General features: G+C 46.9%; 1 protein-coding gene across 1 annotated transcript; it reads right to left on the bottom strand.

Moving 5' to 3' along the window:
• Positions 1-11,138: 11,138 nt before the first annotated feature.
• ccdc3b (coiled-coil domain containing 3b) lies at positions 11,139-25,828 on the bottom strand. Its single transcript, XM_062545866.1, has 3 exons — positions 24,769-25,828; positions 17,254-17,428; positions 11,139-12,979 (listed from the first exon to the last, which is right to left on the bottom strand). Exons 1-3 carry the CDS (start codon positions 25,122-25,124, stop codon positions 12,707-12,709), a joined length of 804 nt encoding a protein of 267 aa, XP_062401850.1. The 5' UTR covers positions 25,125-25,828; the 3' UTR covers positions 11,139-12,706.
• Positions 25,829-26,633: the final 805 nt, after the last annotated feature.

Genomic DNA, 26,633 nt, shown 5'->3' on the forward strand with positions numbered 1-26,633 from the left:
GTGTCATATGTGTCGGTGAAGAGAGAGCAGAGCGGGGGGAGACATTGCCGTGCACACTCGGTCTGTTATGCGGCGGACCGCTGGCCTGTCAACGCCAGCACATTGTCTCGCCGTCTTTCTGCGACTCCACAGGGCGCCCTTTTCTTCGTAGTGGCAGCAGCAGCAGCGTCCACCGCGCGGAGAGAGGCCGGCCCGTCCGAGTCGGAGGGAAAGGCCTGACGCTAAACAGAGGTCCTGTGTCCAGGTCTTACAGTGGCATCAAAGAGCGGATATGTGGAGAGGCGAGGGGGCCTAGTGGCCCGCTGTCCAAGAAAGGTATCAGCTGTCAGAGGATAAGGTGTTGTCTGGACGATAGGAACAAATTTCACCTCCAGAAATGGACAAGCATGATCTTAAACAGACCTGTCCCAAACGGGCCTCTTTTCACTCTCAACCTCACTGCCCATCTAACTGAGCTTATTTTCAAATGAGAGAAAGATAGCTGAATTATGGGGAAAAGATAACTGTTTTAAAAGGAATACAGTAAGCAGCAATGGCCATCTGGTGGGGAGAAAAGCTTGCACAGAAGAATTGAATTAGACTCTTGTGTTTTTATAGCCTTACAAAATCCTCCTACGCTTTATTTGAGGTTTGGTTGTGGCTCTCGGAATTAAATTTCTTATTTTAACCATAACCAGTGATATCATGTGAGGAATGGGGAGTTTATATTTGGTGTTCCTTCCACCACATTTTACTACAACTTTACTACATGTCCCTTTGCATGAGAAGCAGATGGCAGATGAACTGAAGTGAATCTTTTCTAAAAGTGGTCCAGGCCTAGGAGATATCCCCCCCCCAGCCCTGCTCCTCTGGGTGGAGAGCTTGGATCTGGACACAGTCACCTGGTGAGCCGTAGCTCCTCAAGTGCCAGAGTAAGGGGGGAAACATGGCCGACTTGTCGAGAAGGAAAAGTTTGCTCACTAATGAATTAGCCTCCCTGGTTAATGTTTTTCCTCCTTCCAACCGCCCTCCCCCCCCCCCCACCCACACACCCACACACCCACACACATACACACACTCCTAAAAACATTTGGCCCAACATTTTCCAGCCGTCTGACGCTGCCTCCAAAACAAATTCAAACACTTTACAGGCAGCCACTTTTAATGGCACTCAGGGCTGGATGCTGGAGGGAAAGAGCTCCGTCCGTCTGCGTCTCTCTTCAGCCGTCTCTGTGACGCCGCTCTCCTTTCATCGACGGAGTGGACCTACCTGTGGACACCACATGAAACTGACCATCTGGCCACGGTTCATGTTTGTCTCTCATCCACAAAGACTCTGCATCCTTCTCCTTCCTCTCCCCCTTTCTATTTTCCTTCTATCCAAATATTATTATGTGCCTTGGCCTTGCTGCCCCCTTGTCTATTTTTCAGTTCAGAGGACAACAAAAGCTGTTTTGAGGCTGTGCTCCTCCAGACATAAGAGACGGATATATATTTGCCGCAAATGAGCACAGGATGTTTTTCATTTGTATGTGCCTGGGTCTTATCAGGATTGATTTGGCCTCGCTAGAAACTTGGCGCGTGTGTTGTTTGCCGTGCCTAAAAAAATACAAGTCAGAGCACCAGTCTGGGGCTGCGAGGAAGAATGAAACTTTCCAGTCCACAGGCTGTCGGTCCAAAAACGAGACAAGGGGTGTGTGTGTGTGTGTGTGTGTGTGTGTGTGTGTATGGGGGTGGGTGGGGGGGGGGGGCAGGGTGAAAGAGGGGATAGAGGTTCAGAGAATTATCAATGAATGGATTTTCCACTGCTGACCTTCCTCTAGTCTCTTGTCTGAATGGGACTTCTCTTCATAATGGTTCATTTACACAAGAGATCAAAGAACAGGTCAGCGTGGATGGAATTCCGGGGCAATGGGTCGCCTGAGTCCAGGCAAGCATAATGTACACGCATGGCAGCCCTCAATGCCCAGACATGCCGCATTACACCCATACACACAGTTGCACTGCAGAAGATGACTTGCTCCACTCTTATTTTACACAGAGTGTATATTTCCCCATGGCTGCTGTTGACTTATGTATATATGTTATATATGCATGTACATTGAACCTCAGCTCCGTCTGGGTGAGTCAATAACACAGATTGAGGAGTTTCCAAACCCCCCTACCCCCACATCTCTGTTTGTTTATGGCTGCTGTTGGAGACACAAAGAGGGAGACAGTGTCTCTCCCATAGGGTGTCTCTCTCCTTGAACAAAGGGAGGGGAGCCAGTCTGCCTGTTTTGCCCGGCGCTTGTCGAACGAGGCTGCATTCGTTCAGATGTTCTTCGAGTGCGTGTTGTGACGCTCAGGGACAGGGACAGAAGAACACCCTCTCCCCGGGGTCTCCAGGCTTCTCGCGGAGGGAGAGTTTTATGGGGCTTTCAGGCCTCCGCGAATAGGCAATCCATCAGGGAGAAGCGCCTTTGCTTTACAGTGGAGGGGAACAGCAGCAGAGATGCATGGCTTTTGGCTTGGGAGCTTCTTTTTGAAGAGAGGTCAGTCTTCTTCACGGAAGACTTCAGAGGCGCCTTTGTGGACGAGACGTAACGCCTCTTGCTAGCATGCAGGGTGGAGCCGTGACATTGTCCAGCCAGATCCTTACATGAACCGCACCTAAATCACAATGTTTTATTCCGCTCCACGTCTTCTCCAAGTCAGCATGACTCATTAAAGTCAACACTGTCAGGAACAATAACAATAAATACTCACTACACTTTGCATGCAAATGACCCAGTTACGTAGTTACATCTTTTATTAGTATTACGGGTGGTTGCCAGGAAATTGTTGGAAGGCCTGATGTGAAAGACGTACGAATAAATAACAAGGTGAAACACAATATAACATTTGGCCAACGGATCCATCGTCTGTCATAGCAATGCTTTTGATCCTCTCCACGGTTTGAGGTGGTGCTGATGGTGGTCTCTGCGTCGAACTTATGTTCCGGTGCTTTCCGGGCTGGAGAGCTGGAGGGTGCGCGGCACGCTTCCTGAGCAGATGGGGAGGAGATGCCGTGCTGGTGGTTCCATGAGGATTCGATCGTCATGACCTCACCCGGCACGGCCGGCCTGAGTGACAGTGAGCTGACAGGGTGCCCAGAACAGTGAGAGGAATGTGTGTGTGTGTGTGTGTGTGTGTGTGTGTGTGTGTGGGGGGGGTAGTTCCACCAGATGTGCTCCAGTCGTGATACAATCTCCAATAGATGAATGACATCACATGGTGGCTAGCGCTGATCAGCTTTCCCACATTCCCCTCTCTATCCGACTGCGGTGGGGCAGAACGTGGAGCGCCACTAAAAATAGGCCAAGGTCACCCCTCGTCGACCCCCGCAAATTCAAACACGGGCTCCGTGAGATCCCAGGTCACCCGTGAGCCCTTGTATCCATGTGTTTTAAATGATGTAAGATTCCTGTTGTTGATCCCAGATCAGCTATTAGGGCCCATTTGAGATGCCGTGAGTACTCGCCATAAGCTCTTAATCATACACCTCTCTGGTGCGCTCTGCAAACGAGCTGTGACCTTGGCAACATGACATGTGAGAAGTGTTTTTGGTTTCCACCCCCACCTTTCAGAAATGTAAACAAATCAAAAACGTTCAGCTCGTTGTTGTGCCCAAAGGCCAATGAGGTTTATGCTTATACAGCCATAATGGAGTGTTTTCATGAGAGGCTCCAGAGGTAACTTTAGAGGTGGAGAGAATGATAGGGAAAGCTCTGATGACTATGTGTGTATGTGTGTGTGCATGGTGCATTTGTGTGTGTGTGTGTGTGTGTGTGTGCGCGCGTGTGCATGTACAGTATGTGTGTGTGTGTGTGTGTGTGTGTGTGTGTGGGGGGGGGGGGGCATTGCTGTCCCATGAAACTTAGTTGTCTCCCTGTCCAGGAGCCTTCAAATATGTCTTGGCTCATCCAAGTTAAGAAACTCAGTGTCTGCCCCAGGACTCACGGGTTCAATAAACAAGTCGAGCGGAAAATATGAGAAAGTAAACATAATTCCTCCCAAGTCAGCACATAAATTTAAAACACAATTATGCACCGCTAACAACAAACACATGAAGTCAGGTTGCTGCTGCTTATGTTGTGGCCTCTGCCAGTGCCCTAAATCTGAAAAGAAAACAAGAATGACTTAAAAAAAAAAAAAAACAGGGTGAGAAAAAAAGAGGGGAGAGGGAAAGAGAGAGAGAGAGAGAGAGAGAGAGAATAAAAACGAGAGAGGGAAGTGTTGGGAAGTTGAGCTGAGTTAATCACATCAACATGGAGCGATCTGATAATTGTCCAAATGGTAGCAATCACGCAGCCTGCGGAGGAGTAGGAAAATCACATATAACATATGGCCAATCCTCTGCCTGCTAGGACAGAGGTGGCCTATCTCCATTCATGGAAAAAAAAAGATCCATGGGGATTCTCCGAGAACACACTGGCCTCCTGGGAAACTGCCTGCTTCAAAAGCCTGGCATTAAAGCTGACATCTCAATGTAATGGGAGTAAATAGATGTTTTGCTATGCTTTCAGGTGAGACTGCATCGTTAGCAGGATAAATGCAGTCTTTAGCCTACATTATGGGCTTGCCTTAGGTAACCTTCTTCCCTCTTACATGTGAACAAAATTATATTTGCATAATGAGATAACACAAATGCTGTCTTAATTTCTTGCCATGACAGATTTAAGGTACTGGCACTTCTTTTTGGTCCAATTCAAGCATTGCTTTCATTCAGACGGATTGTGTGTACTGTGTGTGTGTGTGTGTGTGTGTGTGTGTGTGTGTGTGTGTGTGTGTGTGTGTGTGTGTGTGTGTGTGTGTGTGTGTGTGTGTGCTGTGTGCAGTGTAGGGGAAGTGGTCCACAGAGCATGGTCCTTCATGGTCGGACTGAACCTGTTGCCCCGGAGGTTACTGTCTCACCACTGACGCCACTCTCTCTCTCTCTCTCTCTCTCTCTCTCTCTCTTTCTCTCTCTCTCTCTCTGTCTCTCTCTCCCGTGCACACGTGTGTGCTCTCTCTCCTTGCTCGTGTCCAAGGCTGCCGTCAGCTCTCTCCAGGACTGGGGTCTTTGTTTCACCAAGCTTCAACCCCTCTGATGTGTGCGGACATGCTTTGCTGTCGTAGGATAAATGTTTGTCTTGACCACTGAAAAAGAGCCTTTTCAGGACACGAAGAGTTACCTAAGTATCTCAACCCACGTGCCATGATCAAACAGAAGAATCCTGCCGCCCTTACCCAAGTGTCTCACCACACGTCCCATATGCCCAAACAGAAGACTCATGCGGCACTTTCCTATGGTCTCTCATCACACGTCTATTGCCCAAACAGAAGTATCCCGCCGCACGGAGCAGACAAGGTTTATAAACACACAGCGCTAAACATGGCAGCTGTTAGTGCGAAAGGAAAAAAAAAAAGACGCAGACAAACATGATTTGTTGCACTCAAGTCCTGCTACAGTACGTGCCAGTCCACTGGAGCTGCCTCCTGTATCCAGCTCTTGTTAGCCCCCGAGCAGTGACAGGCTCCGCGGGTCCCACGCAGAGGGCCCCCTGCTGGATGAGAAACGGCCCGTTTTGGAGCAGTTCCGCCCGGTGACAGGCATCTCTCCATATTGAGTTTCAGGGCCATTTTTCAAGCGTGTGCTATGTCCATTAGCCGAGGGATTGCGGGGGGAAAAGATGATGAATCACTTCTGACTGTTGGGACCCAGACGGACGCTGGGGTGTCTGCGCTGCTGGTGTCGTGTTGTGCAGGGCCAGGTATGCAGTGTGTGTGTGTGTGTGTGTGTGTGTGTGTGTGTGTGTGTGTTGGGGGGACTTCACAGATTGAGGATTACAGGTTGAGCCTGTGTGGAGATGCACAGATGCATGGCGGTCGGGGCTGGCTAGAGCACAGCTGTGATTGAGTCGTCTGGGAGTGCTGTGCAGACGCTGGCATGGGAACAGGTTTTCATTAAACCTTTAATTAGAAGTAAGTATGTGTGTGTGTGTGTGTGTGTGTGTGTGTGTGTGTGTGTGTGTGTGTGTGTGTGTGTGTGTGTGTGTGTGTGTTTGTGTGTGTGTGCATGTGTGTGTTTGTGTGTGTGCTGTAAGTCTCTCTCTTTGTGTGTGTGTGTGTGTGTGTGTGTGTGCACTGTGTGCTCCCTGTCTTGCTCTCTCTGTGTGTGTGTGTGTGTGAGTGTGTGTGTGTATGAGTGTGCGCGCGCACTGTGTCTCACATTCAATATGAAGAATTCCTCTTCCTTCTCATTGTGTTTTAGAGAAGGAGCGAGAACTGGGAACGCCATCGTTTGAAGAGCCTGCTGAACAAAGTAGCCAACCCCCACCCTCCAATCCCCCTAACTCCTTTCCTGCCCTCCTCTAAATAGCTCTTAATTACCCTGTAGTCTTTTCAGACTCTGGGTTATTAATACTGAAGTAGGGTGAGGGCAGAGGTTGGGAGGCAAATCTGCCACACATGCTTCACAAACTGTTTTCACAAAGCCTGCCGGCCGTGAGAAACTACGCACGAGGGAGGGAGAGTGCACATTTGGAGAAGCAGAGAGGTGAGGGGTACAATTAGGAACGACAGCGTGTTCATCATGAAAGCCTGGCTCTGTCACCCCTTGTGTTTTGTGATCTATTGGTACCTTATACCCATTCATCTGTTTGAACTGCTTAAAGGAGAGTACTGTAGAGAATTTCTCTCTCTCTCATTCTCTTTCTCTCTCTCTCTCTCTCTCTTTCTCACACACATTTATATCTATTTATTTAGCAGATGCTTTTATCCAAAGTGACTTATGAACTGAGGAAAACATTCAAGCTACATTGCAAAGGACACCTAAGAATTAATACTACGATGAATACTACTATAGAGAATGAGAGAACAGAATAAGAGGACGCTAGTGCAGAAGAATAAGAAGAAGATTGTGGTTGGAGAAGAGGGTGAGATGAGGTAGGGAGGGAAGCGCATGGTAAGTGCAGGTGTGCTAGGTTCACACCCACACCCACACACACACACACAAAGGGAACTTTCCATCCTTTGGTTACATTAGCATCCCCACCTCGATCCCTCCCTTTATCACATCCCCAGCTTCCTCTGTAATCCACCCGAGACTCGGTTCTCAGCGAGCCGGCATGGTGTGGTGTGCACACACACCCTCTATTGAAAGGGTGGGACCCCTGCCTGTTCAAGCCAACTCGCAGCCAACAGCCTGTGCGGTTCCACGACCCGATCACTCTCTGTGGAATCGGAATGGGGATGAGCGCATGGGAGAACAGCAGTTGCCTCAGTAAGTACTTCACCATCAGCCGTTTCAGCACAGGTCCAAAGAACAATGCCTGAGAAGTATCGGGATGACGTCGGGCAGACCTGAGATATATATAGCGCACTTCCAGACGGGGCTCGATGGGAGCGTTCTCTGCGGCTTTTCTCTCCGCGCCGTGCACCTGTGTCCTATTGCAGTCTGGGAGGTGGAGCCATGCCTTTTGGCGCTGGCAGACAGTTATTGTTTCCCCCCCCCCCATCTCTCTCTCACCTCATGAGCACCGTAGGCTGGAATAGTAATTATCATAAGACAGCCAACTTTAGGCAGCAAAGTAACCTTAAAAACACTGACCTCTAACTAAAAGTCCTCTTTAAGATCCAGCCAAGCGATGCTAAAATAACATAGCTACAAACTCCCTAGGAAGAGGCTCAAATGTACCCTGAATCTATTATGCATTCCATGCTGACAACAAAAGACTTTAACAGTGTGGTTAACTGCTAGTTTGGCTATATACTACTGTATGTGCCATTACTTTACTCTGAAACAAGGCACATGGAGTGGTATGCAGACTTGTGATTCTGAGTCTACCTGTTTTACTGTGACATTAACAGAGCAATAAAAGCACACAGTAAAGCAACATGCAGTGAAGCTCGCTGGTATAGTAGTGTGTGCGTGTGTGGTAGTGTGTGTGTGTGTGTGTGTGTGTGTGTGTGTGTGTGTGTGTGTGTGGGTGTATGTGTGTGTGTAGAGGGGGGAGTCGGGATGATTGGGGGAGGGTGTTTCATCCATCCCAGTGTCTCCGTTTTTATAGAACAATTATTATCTGGAGCCGCCAGGGAAGTGAAATTCCTCCGTCGAGGAAGGGAAGCGTTGGCTGTCACGATACATATCTGAGTGATTACCGGCCGGCGGGAGTGGAGCGCAGGGGAGTCCGAGACCTCGCTGCCTGCCGAGAGGGGCCTGCTCGACGGACGGTCGGCAGCCGAGATCAGGGCAGTCCTCTGCGGATCCCTTGCTGAGCTCTGGCACGTCGGGGGGAGATTAGTGTTTCTGGTCGTCTCTCTCACACATCATTTGGGCAGATTTACAGAGGCAGACACACACACACACACACACACATAAACACACACACACACACACACACGCACACACGCACACACACACACACACACACACACACACAGACACAGACACACACACACACACACACACACACACACACACACACACACACACACACACACACACACACACACACACACACACACACACAGATAAATGGCCTGAGAGACAGCAACACAAAGACAGGGCTAGCAAGATTAAAGTAATACTGCTGTGACTCCAGCTACTTTATGCTGTTGTGGTCTTGGCTGAACTCTCTCTTTCCCCCACACAATGTTTCTTTTCACTTTTTTTGTGCAGAAAATTCTTTCACCCTCTTTTATTGCCAGCGGGAAGATTGAATGATCCGCACCAGGCCCATCCATATTCCTTTTATCATTCTGGGAAATCCGTAAATTAAAGCCTCGCTGCTTCCCCAGTAAGGAATAAGAGGGTCAAAAAAGAACAACTGCAAATAAAAACAAACAAAGCCGTGTCTGTGATTAGCCGAAATTCACCGGGGAGGACCACCACAACGCGGCCGTGCCGTCGCACATCTGTTTTGCAGCTTGCGCATGTACACGGTTTATGTTGAGAAGGCTGTGTGTGTATATCATCTTTGGACCATGTCCATTGCGCTATGACAGATTCCTGTTCAGGGGCTGCTGCTGTGATGTAGAGATGTTTTTTTTTTTAGGAGTGGGGAAGAAGTGAAGAAGTATTCTATAGCTATACCCCTATTGGAGGTCAAGCCAGACTGCCCCCCTCCCCAACACACACTAAAAAGAAAATAGAATAAAAAAAATAAGGGATGGAGTAATATATGGAGTAAGGCCATAAATGTCCATAGCACTTAACAGTCTTATATAGCTGCCGTGATATCACTGCTTCTACTTTATCAGGAACACATTGTAAACGGTGTCTTAAAAAGATCATTTAACGTTTAATTTTTTCCTATGTCCCCCTCTCTTTTTATGGGCAGAGACACAAGACCCATATGGAACAGATTGGGTTCAATTCTCCCCTGGAAACAGCGTTGAAACATTTTATAGGGTTCTGTCTGCCAAGAGAATTCCAGATTTGAAAAATACAATTGGAGCGTGTAGCCAGCTTTGTACAGAACACCGTTACGGGAGGTCACAATCTGAGGAAACTATTTTTAATCTTTCCTCGCACACAAAAAATGACTGGTGGGCTCTGCACCGCACGGCTGGACCACACTCAGTAGTCCTGAACGCCAAAGCAATCTCTCCCTCTCATCAATAAGGAGAAAAATATGAAAGAAGTGGCTTGATGAGTGGCAGTGCAGATTGCAGCTTGGACCTGCACATTTCAGAGAATGTATGAATGGAGCCAACCGTGCAGATTTATAAGCACAGTAGTTTAGTTCTCCCTTTTCAAGTTCTCCTTTTTGGAGAGAAAGCGAGAGAAAGACTGGAGCTGGGAAGCGAGTTTTCCCAAGTTTTCTTCTAAGTGACATGGAACCAATCTCTCATCTCATCTATAGTCTCTCTGGTGAAAGCATTTTGGCTGACGCAGGAAGCACATCTGATCCTATCTCCCATCACTTTTTGTCCCCTGGAGCTCTAGAAAAAAATGGGTGGTAATCTGGGGGACATGTTTTATTTTCTCATTGTGGCCGTGATCCATCCGAACCGCTCCTCGGGAGGGCTGTTTGAGCCTATTGTCAGCGTCCAAAAAAAATCAGGCCAGATGAAGCGGAGGACGGGGAGGACAGAGGATGGACAATGATCAAATGTGATTACGACTGCAGGATAAACACGCGTCTCCTCAGAGAGGGGCTTTCATGAAAGCCGAAGGCACAGGAGATGCTGTAAAAATGAGTAAATTGCCCCGGAGGTTAATCAAAACATCATCCAGAAGGGAGTGAAGGTATTTTGGCATAACAGACCTAGAGTTAGGATCAACGCCCTATACATACTGTATGAAGAAGTGGAAGTTTGAAATGTATGCAGTATTTACTTATTTTCCATTTTATTTTTAGTGTCTTGTAGTATTTCCAAGAATACTCCCACCCCGTCAGGCAAAAAAAAAAACATTACAGTAAATCATTCCTAAACTATAACACCACCCATGTGATTTACATGCTGAAATGCCCATGCGGTTTGGTATACATTTGTCAGACTAAATGCCCCCTTAAACAACGCATTGCCGATCACAAGGCAGCTACCCACAATCACAATTTGGAGTGCGCTATTGCCAGGCACTACATTAAAGCGAACCATGGCTCTAATGCTTCCCTCAGTTTCTGAGAAAATCCTTCCTTCTCAATGAGGGGGAGATATGATGAAGTCTTCCAAGGTGAAGCTTTTTGGATTTTCACTCAGTGGAACATAATGGTCTCAATGAGGACCTTGTACTCTCACATCTTTTTAAATAACTTTTATAATACACACTTCTAAACTGATCATGAGGTGTGTCTTTAATCATATTTACCGCCCTGTTTGTACCCCTTATTATCTGAAGGTGTTGGTGGCATTTGTGTTTTGCAACTTCCTTTATTATTGTCATCATTTCTTTTGTTCTTTCTACACCTGGGTGCCAACACAGGACTGGTTAATTGATGTCACGCACCCACTTGGGTCAGTAACCAATGCCTTGAATCCTGACTCTTTAAAATCTGTACATTTAACTCTGAAGAAGATGCATGGACGTCAAAACGTTAGTCACTTTGCACCATTAATAAGCATTGAAAAGTATCAAGTGCTCCGGTCTCACTCCTTTTATATATAATCATCAAAGCAGTGAACAGAAAACACAATGAATGGTCATACAACTAGTTACAAACTGATTTATTAAAAAATTGTATTACCATACATAAGACTATATATGAGGATACAAACCATATTTGTGATGCTTTACATATAAAAGCCAAATGCAATACATTCTATTGAGAGGCAAAAATGTCTCAATGTTGGAACATGTTAGAATAGCATAACACGCCTCATTGAGTAGTGGTTGCATTTTGTGAGTGCTCAGCACCCTATTCTCAAATAAAACAACATTTTAACTCAGTATATGACAAAAAAAGCCAGCCCACACAATTTTGGACTCAGATAATGAATGTTGGGAGCTTGTTTCAAAAAAAGTAACTCTCAGTAAATAGAATCCAGTAAGTACTATGCTGTAAATGAAATAACCAATATAAATGCAGGCCAACCAGGGAGACTTCTCCCTTCACAAAACTAATGAAAACTAAAGCCGTGGATGACCTCGAATTGGAATCAATATTAGTCTTGGTCTGAACTGCAGTTTCATATATTTTTCAGCACACGGTCTAAATTAAAAAAGACCCATTCAATTCAACTCTAAACATGAGCTTTAAACGTTAAGAAATGCTACTGTCTTGGCATAGCATGTGCATTTTATGCATCAGAGACTATGGCATTACATGGTACCCTGTAAACCCACAGGTTTACGGGAATGTCATCTGCTGTGCCCAGAATGGCACCTGGCTGGGTAAAAGTACCAGGTGCATGCTGGGAAACCATGTCAACAGGAGCAGGTATGCCAGATCGGGGCCCAAGAATCACTGATGCAACGTGCGGAAGCAATGGCCTGTCAACACGGGGCCAACAAGTCCAGCTCATTACAGCCAACCCAGGAGGGTGGGCGCTGGTCAGGGCCAGGCCAAAAGGGCTGTTAGGCCAGTCCTAACTGCAGGGGGCTGGGTGAGGTAAAATCGGGGGCCTGGAGCTCGACCAGGTTCCCAGCATGCCCTTTCTTATATAATAGAAAAGGAATTAGGTTACCAGTGTGTATCGCTGGTGAAGCGCGAGTTCCAGACTCATTTTGAACTGAGATCAAGAAACACATCATTTGAGCAGTCACCCTCACTTTACGTCTCATGTATTTCACAAAGACATTAACATTGCGTCTGTCCAGTGAGATTGATCAAATAATGGATTTTCCATGGTTAAGCTTATGTGCTTCCTATTGTGAAGATACGCAGTAAGGTTAGTGCTTATTAAATGTGTACTGTACAAATGTTATGTACTGTACACATTTGATGTATACAGTATGTATCTGTATGTTTATGTATATTATGTACTGCTGCAACTACAGGCAATGTTGTATGAAATGTCCTAAAATAACTAGTGAGGATCACTGGGTAGTACTGCATTGTAACCTGTGTGGTTTCTGATTGTATGAAGCACCCTTATAGCATTATGTTTATCTGTGAAATCTGAGAACAAAAAAAAAAAAAAAAAAAACCCACTACTCATCACTTCTGCTAATCAGCATCTTCATCCTATGACTGGTTTGCTGACTCCTATGCTGCGTATGTACAGACGGGATGACCCAGTGTTGAGGGGAGGTGCTGTGGTCCCCCGGGGCAGCACTTTAGCTCTTCATCTTCTTGGGGCTCATCCTGAGGGAGGGCTTCTGGTCCTGGTTGGTCTCCTGCTGTGGGTGCGGAGACTCCTCGTGCAGCTGCTTCATCAGGAGCGTCTGGTCCTTGGTCTCGCGCTTGGCCTGCCGCAGGAGGCGTTTCATGTTCTTCACCTTGTCCCTCAGGTGGTTGTTGGCCTTCTCCAGGACCTTCACCTTCTGCGAGAGCGTCTTGACCCGCTCCTCCTCTTCGAAGAGGGCCTTCTGGACCGAGGAGCAGAGGAGCTGAATGGGACCAAAGAAGTTGTAGAGTGAGCAGACATAGGAGCAATGAGACAGGCTTCAAACAGCCATCTCTTTGTATCGTGAATCTCCAAAGGGTGGCACAATTCATAAAACAAGCAAAATAAAGTCAATATTTTTTTTTAAATGCTAACTCAAACTAGATGTCTGCATTTAAAAAAAAACACTGCACATTTTCTCTGAAGTATCATCAGTAACCTACACAGTGCATTTTAGGTTTATTCCATTTTTATCAATTTTATAGCAAATTGACTGCACTATTTTTGGCTGAGATGGATAAGATTCACTTCACTTCTCAAAGTCTTGATGTAGCTCTCTCACATGTCAGCAACCGCATGCTAAATTAATTCCACTGCATGTTTTGGTGAAGAAGGGCGATTACTCTTCATATGTTTCCTCTTAAGTGTCTAACAAACTCATTTATAGAAAGGTCAGGTGTTGCCCTCTGAGGAAGAGCCGCAATCTGATCCCAAAAGTAAAGAGTATCGTTCAGTGAGAACAAAGTGTCGGAAGGGCAGTTGAGGTCTCGCATTCAAATGGTTTTCATGGTTCAATGTAATAAACAGTGGTTATTTCCTGAAAGAATGCTAAGTCTTACAAAATAACCCTGGAGGATTTGAGCCATGACTGGATGGGCCGAAGACTAATGAGGGAATGGTCCTCGTTTGTTTGGGAAGAGAAACGGCCATATTTTTTTTCTGCAGATTTTAGGAGGACTTCTTTTGAGTGGGCCGCAAGTAAAATGTTTCATTTTTTCTCTTGTCCCGGCTGCTTACATGCATGCCTGTGGCCTGAGGCATAGGGAACATGGACCCAGAAGATGCATCCGATTTAGACATTTTGAGACACTGAAGCAGTGGTTTTACCCTCAGAACAACAGCCTGCAGATCTTAGGACAATTAAAGTGGATATGAGAGATACTCTTAAAAAAGTAGGCCTCGTTTCCGTCCCCAGACTGCACGGTTGGTCATTTAGTTCATGCTGATCCACGCTTGGATCCATGCAGAGAACATGCTGGCATGTCTTCTTCCTAAGTGAAGTCTGGATCTGGCTTTAAAATCACCCCCAGATGATTCCCCCCGTGTCTGCCTATTCCAGAAAGAACAAGATCAAGCTTTCAATGCTTCCGTCTAAATTCCTCGTGCCAACTCGTGTGACGGAGATCTCATCTGACTCAAACATCAGGAAACAGAGAAATCCCAACATCATGCCATCTGACATGGCTCTCTGACACGGCATTCTTTCACTTTAACGTTTGTGTGTTTGAGATGAAGTAGATTAGGAGGCTAAAACTACACATGCACTGATTTAGCAAAGAGATGAGCAGAAGGATCCTGATTGTGAATGGAGTAGGAGGTATTTCATTTCAAAGGCCCTCACCGCCACCTGTGACAGAATCTCTCCATCTCCTGCATACATGTGATTGATTTGAACGGGGCTGTGCGGAGTTCTACACTCGAGCCTTTGTGCAGGAATTCTTTGGGTTAATGGGCCATGGCAGGAGTTGGTGCCCTTGCGTCAGATCTATTCATCAACATCCGCATGGCCACCTGGGTGACAGGGTCACGGGTTGGTCTGCCCGTTTAGTGATCTGATTTCAGTTGGAAGATAACACATCCAGACAAAAGCTGTTGTTGGGGTTGGGTCATTTCATTTGGTAAATATCAGGCTCCCGAAGGGCGCATTCTACCTTGAACATCGTCTCACTAGAGTAAAACCAATTCACATATATTTCTGGATTGCCTGTGCCCCCCCCCCCCCCCCATTTCCTCTTCTAGGTGTCTGGTGGATATTGAGCAGAATTGGATAAATTACCCATTATATAGAATCCTATATAGACCCTGATCCACTTAAGTTCTAACTTCTAAGTAGCTGTGAGGGAAATCTTGTCACTGCTCTCGCGCTCTGTTTGGTGTTTGTGCATCCTCTGTGAGTCTAAGCTAAGCCGATTCAGCAGAAGTCTCCAATTAACACCAAACACATAAATCTCACATGCTTGCCTGTCTGGTCTGCCTACTCACTTAGCGAAGCCTGTGCACAATCTGCCTCCTAATGCATTGACAAGGCCAGAAGCACTGAGAGCTATCCAGCTTTCCATCTATTGCACTTGGCCCTGTGCTGGGCACCGTCGAGCACTGCTATGAGTTCGGCCATTGGAATGACGTCTGCACTGTCTTGCCATTCCTGCTGATTACAGATTTGAGCTGAAACATGGTCATTTATGTAAAGTATGCCATTCCTATTCCATTAGCGTGACAGAGCCCTTGCATGTGCAGTTTGCCTGGGATTGAAACCAGCCGCTGACATAAATTACTAGGTCAGAAAAAGGAACGCTGGCTTGATCCGCAATGATTTATTAATTTCAATAAAAGCTCACAGCTTGATTCCATAATGCAGTCTATGATGATGTTGCCGTTTAACTCAGAGACAATGATAGGAACCATGCTTAAGTTATTTTGCAATGCCCACAAACTGTATGCAGAACCCCAGCATTAGATGAGGTATAATTTGTGTGTGTGTGTGTGTGTGTGTGTGTGTGTGTGTGTGTGTATTCTCCTACAATGGTACCCACAGTTCCATTGTTATTTTCCCATCTATGTTCTGGTTTAATTTGTTCACTTACGAATACGTCTTGAATAATAACACACAACAAAACGTAAAACAAGTTGTCTGATGAGAGGCCCAGACCGGACACACACGTCCCCCTCTCACATCTGGCCACTAATTAAAATCTGCTGAGTGCAGTCCCAGCTCAGCCTATTACAACACGGGGATTACTCTTAAACCTCCGCATCTGCCACAACAATAGCAGCGAGAAACAGACGCCGAGAATGACAGCTCCGAGTCCTCCGGTGCTGCACCCCATTAAGTGTACTCAATCAAGAGCACAAGAGCACAGGAATCCGGTGAGCATGCAGAGCTTATGTGCTCCCTTTCTCACAGCAGCCGAGAGAAACTTTCCTCTCCGTTCCTCCCGAGCCAACTGGCCCGCCACGCACATGAAAGAGCAGGCGACAGCTCGAGTCAGTGAGACGGAGCTATGTTTATCCTCAGCATTCTCCTAGACACCAAAAGGACCATTAAAAAATAGTGCAATAGTTCTCTCTGTACTTCACCTTATCCAGAAGACGTCAGTATGGACGTCTAACCGAAGGCTATAAACTGTGTTCCACCAAACCATAAGGACCTTTGCCTTTACCATCTCCGCAATTAGAGGTCTGAAGCCAGGGGTTCAGTTCTTTTGAAGTTTCTTTGATGTTTATTAAATTGACCTAATTTTTACTCTCTGCGATGGAGAAAGAACTCATGACTCATCCTCGGTGGAGAGAAGCTCTCGTTCATGTGAACTCTGAATCACTCCGAACGCACTCTGGCAATCGCTGAAAGGAAGGGGTCAATCCAGCGTGCTAGTCATTGAGGAGAACAGAACAGCAAGGACAAGCTATTGGCAGGGGATACTTCACTGAGGGCCGAGGAGCAACAAGGATGCAGCAAGCTGTTTCAACACTTATCTCTAAATGGATCTATTGTGTACACATGTTCCATGATAGAAAGTGAACCAAATGGTTTCATCTAGAGCAGTGGTTCTCAGACATTTTCCGTTACTCCCCACCTCTATCACTCCAGCATAATGGCAATGTTAAAATATCATTTTTGCACACTGGTTTGCATTTCCCTCCTCAGTCCCCTGGATTTGATGGTGCTCTATTTTATGTGTAGGCCTGTTTATGATGTTTATGTGTGGCTGTTTTGGTTTCAATGTATGACGATGGGCATTAATAAAGATACACAAAAAAAACACTAATTTCCAACTTTTCATGGCACCCCACCTGCCATTTCTCCACTCAACACTGGTGGGGCCCGCCCCACATTTTGAGAACCACTGATCTAGAGGCATAGTGTTCAACACTTTATGGCACAATCAAATCATGAACAGTTAACACTGAGACCTATCAGACAGTTAATATCCAGTGGTGCACAGCACGAGTAGCCATTTTCATCACTATACAGTATATCTGGTTACTGTCAGCACCTTCCTGTGCCTGTAGAGCCACAGGATGCTGACCAGCACTTGTCATACACATGTTCATTTCTGCATTGTGTGACTTATTGTGATCTGACCTAAGGCTAGCTATGTGGCTATAAGGCTACCTAAAGCTAGCTGTGTGGTTATGAGGCAATCTAAGGCTAGTGGTGTGGTCCTCTCCTTCAGGTGAGGACAGCGGTGTTGAGGGGCATGAGAGCACACTGCTTACCCTGCTGTCCTCCTGTGCCTCCCACTCAGGTGTGTACTGGTGCACCTGGGTGCCGACGGTGCAGTTGGCGAACTGGAAGAGGCTGGCAAACATGCGGTGGTTCTCGGCCGTGTCCGGGAATATGGGGTCCTGGAAGTTGACGCCGTGGGGGATGATGCTGTAGTTCTCATCCATCCTGAAAGGAACGACAAGACACTTTGGAGTCACAAACAACTGCAGGCAAAATGGAAAGGCATTACCATTTCACAGAGTGCTCATAGCCTTAGGGCAACTCACAACTCTGACTGCTGGAACATGTTGTACACCACAGAGAATCATGAGCTGTCAAATAATCTTCAAATATGTTCTCTGTTCAGGAATTTGACAAATCAATAAACGTTGGCCCTCACTGCAGACACTTAATTGGAGTTCATAAATCTAAACATCACTCTTATGCGGCAGACATCACTCGTGGCATGACTATAACTTCTCGTCTGCGTGGCCTTCAAAATCACCTTGTGAAGAAATGCTTCGGGGGGGAACATGGTAAGTTAAAACACCTACAGAACAAACAACACCACTTGAAACATTTCTGTAGATCAGAGAACAATCCGACAGACCGTTGGCTGGTTCAGTAGCCAAAGGAAGAAAATGTTCTGTCAAGAAAAAGCACCCTGTGGACAACCCGGTGCACCATTTCCCCTAGTTCAATTCGATCCAAGATCAACCTGACCCGTGGCCTTCCTTGTTCTTTGCCAATGGTCCCTTTGGACAACGTTATAGGAAATGCAAACTTGAAACTCACTGGAGTCTTTAACGTCTTTAACCTTTGGTGTTAAGTCTCCCTCCCTAACCCCTCTCTCTCTCTTCCTCTCTCTTTGTGTGTGTGTGTGTGTGTACATTTGTTTGTGAGAGGCTGTGCTGTCAGTTAATAAATCTCCGCACTGGTGTGTGAATCGCAGCCCCTGCCAGGTTTCTGTGGCTGCAGGCTTCTGATTTTCAAGCTTTTCTCTCTCTGTCTTGCACTCTCACTCTACCTCTCCCCTTTCTCTCTCTTCTCACTCGTCTCCTATTCTTTCTCTCTCTCTCTGTCTGTCTCTCGCACGGAGCTCCCGGCGGGAGACGGAAATGAGGGGAAGTCTGTTATCAAAGTTTTTGGAGGGTGGCAACAGAAATATTAATGCAAAAACCATGGTAACGCTGGCACAAAGGAGGGAAATGAAAGCTCATTTCGTTGGCCTCTCGTTAAAGGTTTCTGCTCTTTTCTCTCTCCGCTGTGGGCTTTGGCCGTCCGCCAGCCGCCGCTCCAGCTCCAGGAGAAGCCCCAGGTCCCGGGGCCCCGAGCCCTCTTGTTTGCGCTCGGCTGATGACAGGGAACTGCACTCCTAATGGCCAGCCGCTGCTTTTCGCCGCAATCATCCCGTGCATGTGGACCGGCTCGGCCGGATGGAGGGGTGGGGGGTGGAAATCGGTGTTGTTCTACACACAGATTGCTCAGGTCTGGTACCTGAGAAGTGGACCGGAGGGAGGGTGAGATCACACCCGGAGCCGCTTTCGAAAACTGTGGAAAGGAAGGAAATTAGCCTCAAACAAATTACTCCCCTCGTCTGATAAACGCTTGTTATTCCAGCAGCAATCAAACAATTAATCAGACATAAAAACCCTTCGCTGGGGAGAAGCCATAACAGGCACTCTTGACACAGTCAATAAAGGGGAGTAATGGGGGAGAGAGCCCTGACAATGTAAAGCGTTGTGGTATGAATGGTCTCCTGTAGCGGACATTCTCCTCCACCTGGATCCCATCTATCGATGGGGTGCTATAGAGCTATTGGTCAGACGTGGAGGACGTGTTTGCCGTTCGGAGCTGCGTGCTCATCTGGATCTGATGTCTTCTCTCCTGTGAGGAACATCAAACGCTGCCGCGCCATTCTCCCCGTGTCACATAAGCCCGCGTGTCTGTTCTCGGCGATGCCGAAGGGCCCAGCTCAAAGAGAAAAAGGCCACTGCGCTTTCATCCTGAGCGGAAACTGTGAGCGATATCCGATGATGTGCAAACGAGAGCCACAAGAAGCGATCGCCCCCCTCACCGTACGGCGAGAGCAGTGCATGTAAAACAGTGTGCGTTGTTGTGTGATTTGTTTATATAAGGTCCGTGTGTGCATGTTTTATAAATACTGAAGAAAAGAAAAAAACGCCAGCTTGGTGTTCTCAGGGTGAGTTTACATATCACTACTACATGGGGCCAGTGACTATGTTGACAGACAGCAGCTTTGGAATGTAAGCACAGGCGATGGGAGATCAGTGCGCGCGTGGAGAAAGAGCAAAAGACCAACAGAGACAGAAGAGGAAGAGAGAGAATAGAGAGAGAGAGAGAGAGAGAGAGAGAGAGAGAGAGAGAGACAGAGAGAGAGGTAGAGACAGAGAGAGAGAGAGGGAAAGAGGAAGAGACGGGGGTGGGTTGGGAGTTGAATGGGATGTGACTGCATGTTACATTTGGAAAGGATCAGGGTATTCCAAAGCCTCTTTGTTTCACGCTGTGCAGGGAGGTAGCGAGACCCTAATGAGATCACATCATGGGAAACGTGCGCTCCCTGGCACTCACCAGAGGTGCCGCGGAGGAAGGGCAGCTGGAGGAACTCTTCTGTTGTCTCTGTTGCATCTTGGGGAAGCCACTGGTATTTACCGTGGTGATGGTGAAGGGGACACGACATGACCAGCGCATTGTTTCTCACACTTTTACAGGAAGCGTTTCAACAAAATGTGCTTTCATGCTCTCTCTCTCTCTTGTTCTCTCTCTCTCTCAATGACTGGGTCCACTGGCGTTAAAGGAAAACACTGCTTTTGTTAGCATGCAGGCAGCCCAGTGAATGCATGACAGCATAGGAATGGGGTGAAGAGGCATTATTCTGTTTTGCAAAACCTAATGGCTTCCAGAAAAGGTTGCAAAGTGGAGCCTGTAGTTCCTCAGTGGTCTTCGTGTTCATTCTCAAATTCCCCCATTTTTAACAGGATCTCCCCCCCCCCCCCCCCATCCAAAAGACAAGCCTCTGTGAGAAACCCCCAGGCCTCCATCAAGCCATGTTTAGCCAAGAGCACATTGCTTTAATTAATGTTTCCATGCAGCTTTACTCCAATTTCTTACTTTTTTTTTTGATCATCCGACTGGTGAGATTTGTTCTGCCAAACTAGAACCAGCTGCCTCATTCGGCTCAAGGCTGAGATGGTTCACACAAAGCACTTAAGAGGTCGTGGGGAGGCATCCAGAGGGTGTCCCAGCTGACTCAACAAGAGTGACATGCTCCGCGGTGAAAAACCATAGAAGCAAGACAAACGACAATAGAGCACAGTAGTCAATAGCTGCGCATTTCTACAGCATCTCCATTGGCTGTGATTTACTAATGTGCAGACAGACTCTCTCTCCTGGGTCTCCTGTTTTAGGCAGACGCATGTGAATACCTGAAGCTACCGTGACTTCATCCCGAAAAACGCACATCTTCTCCTTCTCTGTGCTCTGAGTTATGTCGACGGCACACATTATAACGTCCCCCCGGAGACGAGCGCGTGAGCAGGTCGGTCAGAGCAAGTCTGGCGCACCGCGGCGCGCAGGCCCCTATAGCTCTCGCGTCGTCCGCAACATGTGGGGGCACTAACAGACGTATTTTTCCATGTTGATCTCCCCCAGTGTCCTGTCTGGGCTCTACCTCCTGTGATTGATTGTGTGGAGAAGGGGATGGGGGGGGGGGGCTTTTCAGACTGTCGTTTGGAGCCGTTGCACAGGAAATGGGAGAAAGAGAGAGAGAGAGAGAGAGAGAGAGAGAGAGAGAGAGAGAGAGAGACCCCGGTGGAAACATTTTCAACACTTGCTTGCTGACTCAGGAGGAGGACCGGGGGAGCAGCAGCGCGAGGCCGAGCAACGGAGACGGAGAACAATGCAAGCGAGTCGGAGCACGAGGCCGGCCGCACCATAAAGCTTAATGACACCGGCCCTCAGATTAGACGCCGGCCGACCGACCGGCCAAACGGGACAGAGCAAGACGGGACGCATTTAAGAGCCTCTCGGGTGACCGTGCCACAGTGAAGTGCTTTGTGAATCCCGATCTGGTTGTTTACCTAAAGCTGGTCCTTGCTTGCTTTCATGTGCCACAGTGAACGTCTTTGTGTATCCCGATCTCCATGTTTATCTCTTTGGCTCTTGAGTTAATGAACCCCCTAATATTTAACGAGGGCTGTAAACGAAGACCCTCGGGGCTGTAACTGGAGCCCCAGGTGCCCTAAGGAAGAGGGAAGAGGTTAGGATGGTGGTGGGGGATCACTAGGAAAAGTTAGCTCCATCAGGGCAACGTCCAGGCAGGTTTTTTTTCAACTCGTACAGAACAATGCCGGTCGACTGACAGCAGGGATCCTCAGGGCCTCTGCTGAAACAATTAGGCATGCACACACCTCCCTCCCGCTTGTTTATAACATCAGCCTCCTCCAAAATCTCCAGCAATATTTTACTTGGCTTAGGGGACCACCCTGGAGCTCACTGCGGTGAGCTTTTGGGGTGGAATGCCTTGAAACGAACTCACAGGGGTGGCTTCAAAATTATCAGTGTGGTGACGGAAAACCAGAACAAGAAAACAAAGCAAAACCTCACACATACACACACACACACACACACACACACACACAAAAACTTTACCAGGACCTTAACGATCATGATCAGGCAAGAGGACACAGCATCATCTCTGCATGTCAGCGCAAGTCTAGCTCGCCTTGAACGGGTGGTCTTCTCCGTTGTTGCTCAGCACTGGCTGGATAAGGGCCCTAACACAGTCAGTCGGGTTTACCTCAGAGTGTCCTCTGAGTGGCAGTTGCTCACTGAGAGGTAACTCCTGCTCTCTAAGGTTGGCTGCCCTTGGGCGACAGGGAAGTTACACACCCTGTAATCATGTCAGCAGGGAATGCGCTTGATGCTTTCTCGCTGTCACTTCTTCCTTGCCACCAGCAGTGTCTGGCAGGTCTACTGTGTGCAAGTTGCACTGTAGGTGGTTGAGTTCACCCATTTCCAAATGGCAAATCGGGACAAAAGCAATCATATCAAGCAATCGATGTCCATGCAAGTGCTTTCGGCTATCCGACAAAAGCACACGTTACGATGAACTGAGAAGCAAGTCAGGGTAATATCTGAGGCTTCATTACAGTCTTGCATGGTCTGTTGCACCCTGTGTAAGAGCCTGTGACAGGTGGTGAGACTGCGGCGGAAATTGATGCCCATGAGCGGGTCTATCTGTCCAGGATACAGCAGAGTGTCATTCCTGAGGACTTTTGCTCCAGGTCGTTGTGAAACGGATCCACTGGCGGCATCCTGTCACCATGATTCTCTCATCAGAGGCTGGCTGCTATTTGGAGTCCTCATTTGAACTCAACACGGCAAAACAAATGGATGTTTTGAGGAACAGGATTTGAACTCTATTGTTATGCAGCTTTTAGTGTCATCAGAGGTATTATGAAGTGTGTGTCTGTCTGTGTGCATGCTCTTGTGCTTGGGTGTGTGTGTGTGTGTGTGTGTGTGTGTGTGTGTGTGTGTGTGTGTGTGTGTGTGTGTGCGCGCATGCGTGCGTACAAGTGTGTGTGTCTGTGTGTGTGTGCATGTGTGTGTGTGTAGAAGTGAGAGGTGGCGTGCTATGATTGCTGAGACAATGAGAGCACGTCTACAACAATCTGAATCATGTTGAATTGTGCTGGCTTTTGCAAGCAGCCGTCATTTGTTATATATATTACCATCTGGTTATCTTCTGGGTGATGAGTGCTTTCTGAATGGTCCCACCAAACCATCAAGTTATAACTCTAAAACCATGACTCACATTTCCAAATCAGGATGAAGGACATCAAGTTTTCCTTTAGGGCCACTAACAAATAACTTCAAATAACTTGTGTAATGTGTTACATAAGTCATCCAATGATGAGCTTTGACAGAAAAAAACGATCAGCTTTCCATCCCATCTGATTGATGATGTATTATTTTAGGAGGGGCAATAATACTGTTCTTGCCTTTCAAGGGTTGATTTCCCATACGTGCTACTTGTGGTCCCACACACTTTAATCAATATAAGAAGTGCTTCTCATATGACAGCACAACTGGATATTACAAATAATGTTTTACTGTAAGTCTCCAGGAGGCAGAAGGACATGGCAGAGAAATCAAAGTGAACGAAATCGGAATGAAACCTAAGAGAACTAAATGGCCGTGCAATGCATAACAATCAAACAGAAATTATGTGGTTGGAAACAGCTTTTTGGGAGACATTTTTGCCATACTGTAAAAGTGTATAAAGGGGAATGTAAAGGCCACGTCATGCCTACTATTACCTACTATCATTACAGATGAAACGTTAATGTCGTCTCTTGTAGTGTACTGTAGTGTTATTTGTAAAATAAGTCTGTATACTTCTCTCGATTGTTTTAATGTAAATAACTGTCTTGTGATTGGATGCAGATGCAAACAGATGGTCTGTCCCATGAGAGAGCAGAGAGAGACCCCCCAGTGGCTTATATGGTTGGACACAGCAAGAGCTCTTATTCATGTGTACTGGCGTTTCATAGTTTCACTCGGGCAATGAAATGCAAGCCCTTCCGCTGCCGGAGACTGTATCAAACTCAATAGCCATATTAGCATGCATTTGGATCTGGCTTCATTAAGACTGTCTGAGCAGTGCCGGTGCAAGGATTGGTTTCTATGTTTGGACAGAACCTAAGAGACGTCTGGCACTGGGACTCACCCAGTAACTTAAACCAGCTGTGTGTCTGTGTAAATGTATGCCTCGCTCTTGGACAGGGACCCAGTGGAGTTACAGAGTGTGTGTGTGTGTGTGTGTGGGGGGGGGGGGGGGTTGAAGGAAAGAGACAGAGAGATAGAGAGTGTGTGTGTGTGTGGGGGGGGGGGGGTTGAAGGAAAGAGACAGAGAGATAGAGAGTGTGAGAGAGAGAGTGAGAGAATGAGAGAATAATGATGTGAGGGAGAGAGATGGGATCTCAACATACAGTATATTTAAACTTGAAGCGGATTCTGTTGCCTTTGAGCAGACTGATAATTACAGGTGTATGCATTCAGAAGACAAGGTGATGAAAGATAGCATGCTCTCTGAAACACTACAAAGTCCACAGTGCAACACTTTCAAATCTCTGTCAAACATTCAAACTGACATGCTGACATCTTTGGTATATCATACAAACTAATATATTGCTTCTGATGGTTCTTTTTTCAGCTATTCGTAGTTCTGCAGCAAAGGTGCAATTCTGAAAAGTTAGGAAACTGAGATATGAAGTCATGCACCTGTGATCAAGGGCGCTCTACTGACAGGTGACAGATGGTGAACCGATGAAGGTGTGGTTAATGCCTTACTATGAGTGTGAGCCATAGGCTCCAGGACACGTTTGGTACAGTCAATTATGTAACTTTGATGACACATTAATTACTCAAATATACTTTGAAGAAGCATATGAGAGAAATTGATTTCCCTAGTGGCATGGGTATCAGTAAATAAAATCTCTTACCTTAGAAAAAAGTAATAGGAATTGTTCTCGACGACACTGTACGAGTAGCAGGGGAAGTAACCAAGTCCTGTGACATTGAACCTGGAACCAGCCGGGACCTCCAGCATGCTCCCCCACGCTTGATCACAAAGTAACTCGATTTCGGCAGAGTAGAAGAGATCCGTGTCGTACTGCCATGGTAAATAGTTGTAAAGGCTGTACGAGTCCTTGTGGATGGCGAGGACCTTTGCGAAGACAATGATCTCGGCGAGCTCCGCTCTGCATGCTTCGGTTTGAGGTCTCCAGTCGTGGGGAAGCTGACAACTCCATACTCCGCCGAGGCACGTTGCAAATATTAACGCCAAGAAAGCATCCATGACTTGCAGCGCTTAGCGTTTCTGTCAATTACCTCAAATGACAACAAATTCCTTGGGCTATTTTTTTCTTAATTTGCCACAGAGACGACGCGTATCCCCAGTGCAAACACTTCAAAGTGGACCATGTAAGCAAGTGCGTTAAAGTTAACTCGGTCAAAAAGTTACAGTAGAAGGACACGTTTTCTCAAGCCTTTTCCATTTAAACAGATGCAATTATTCTACAGATGCTCATTGCGCCATGTGGAGCTCTGCGTCCCCTTGACTTCTCGCTCTCGCAGCGGCAGCACTGGTTTTTGGAGATGTGGTATTACGCACGGCTCTCGCTCATCCCCAGTCACAAAGACTGAACTATGTGGCTCTGCGCGCTGGGACGGAGTTGCACATTAGCAGACCGTGATAGGCCTTGTCGACAAACGAGTCTCACTAATGACTGGCGGATGTCCTGCTAATTACCACAATAATGTGGTTTTTCAGCACCCCCAACAGCGACTTATCCAGCTAATAGGAGACGGTCTTAAGCCACGATCGTGCATGAATATGGCATGAACTCTAATATGTTATGACATATTTCGACAAATTGCCCTACTTCTGATTAGACCACCTGCATCAGCGCACAGTTCGTTATTCTGAATTTCGTCTGGACTTTGTTGGCAATTACCGTTACCCTACTTAGGCGAGCTGGCAAAGGTTCACTCAGAAATTGCACCTCTTCGTGTTCCTTTATTAGGAGGTGGTTTTGGAGTGCACAACCGTTTGCATATGGTAACACTTTGACAACGCAGAAGTGCACATGAATAATCTCAGCAATCAGTAATATGCAGAAACGCCCTGACCAAATACAGTAGGACTGGAAAGAACACATTTCCGTTATGTAAGATGTGTTGCAGACCTTCTAGTCATTCTGAGCATGTATCATCATGCCTTCATGCTTGTTGAGCCCAAATGGGCTGGTGTTGGTGAACTCCCCTCTGGATAGTCTATTCCAAAGGGTCAGAGGTGACACAAAGCCAGAGTCTAAATCTTCAGGACTACATTGCGCTCAGACTGAAGACCGCTCAGGGGGGAAACTAATCATATCCAGAGAGTAAAAAAAGGACTGAGCTGTTTCAAAACCAGTTAAGATAAAGAGTCCTTAGGTGCTAAAACCTGTTGACTGTGTCTAAGTTCTCCCATGGGTTGCTTAATAAATGGACACGTGTAGAGGACACTGAGTTCTTATTCCCTGATGGGTGACACGTGATTTGTGTGTAGCCGATGGCTGTAAAGCCCACAAGATCAAATGTACTAGTGACAAGGCAAGGATGGGTGGTTTCAGTGTAAGTATATGGCCACAGAATGGATGCTTTAGTCAAAAAGCAATGTAAAGAGACATTTTGTAAGACTGATCTTCAGCTAGGCCTACATAATCTCATTACCTACCGTATATGCCATTTATATCAAAGTCTATCTGGCTGTGAGATCAAAGGACAATACCCTCTTTTGAGGAAGTCTTGCCCCCGTGTTTTGCAC

This window comes from Sardina pilchardus, chromosome 9, assembly GCF_963854185.1.
Source record: "Sardina pilchardus chromosome 9, fSarPil1.1, whole genome shotgun sequence".
Taxonomy (NCBI): domain Eukaryota; kingdom Metazoa; phylum Chordata; class Actinopteri; order Clupeiformes; family Clupeidae; genus Sardina; species Sardina pilchardus.

What these genes read in the sequence shown, in the direction of transcription:
- ccdc3b (XM_062545866.1), bottom strand. Translation starts at nt 25,124, where the DNA reads ATGGATGCTTTCTTGGCGTTAATATTTGCAACGTGCCTCGGCGGAGTA. An exon ending in TCCTATTACTTTTTTCTAAG is followed by an intron (nt 17,429 to 24,768) that starts GTAAGAGATTTT and finishes CGTTCCTTTCAG; the next exon opens with GATGGATGAGAACTACAGCA. An exon ending in AGGCACAGGAGGACAGCAGG is followed by an intron (nt 12,980 to 17,253) that starts GTAAGCAGTGTG and finishes GGTCCCATTCAG; the next exon opens with CTCCTCTGCTCCTCGGTCCA.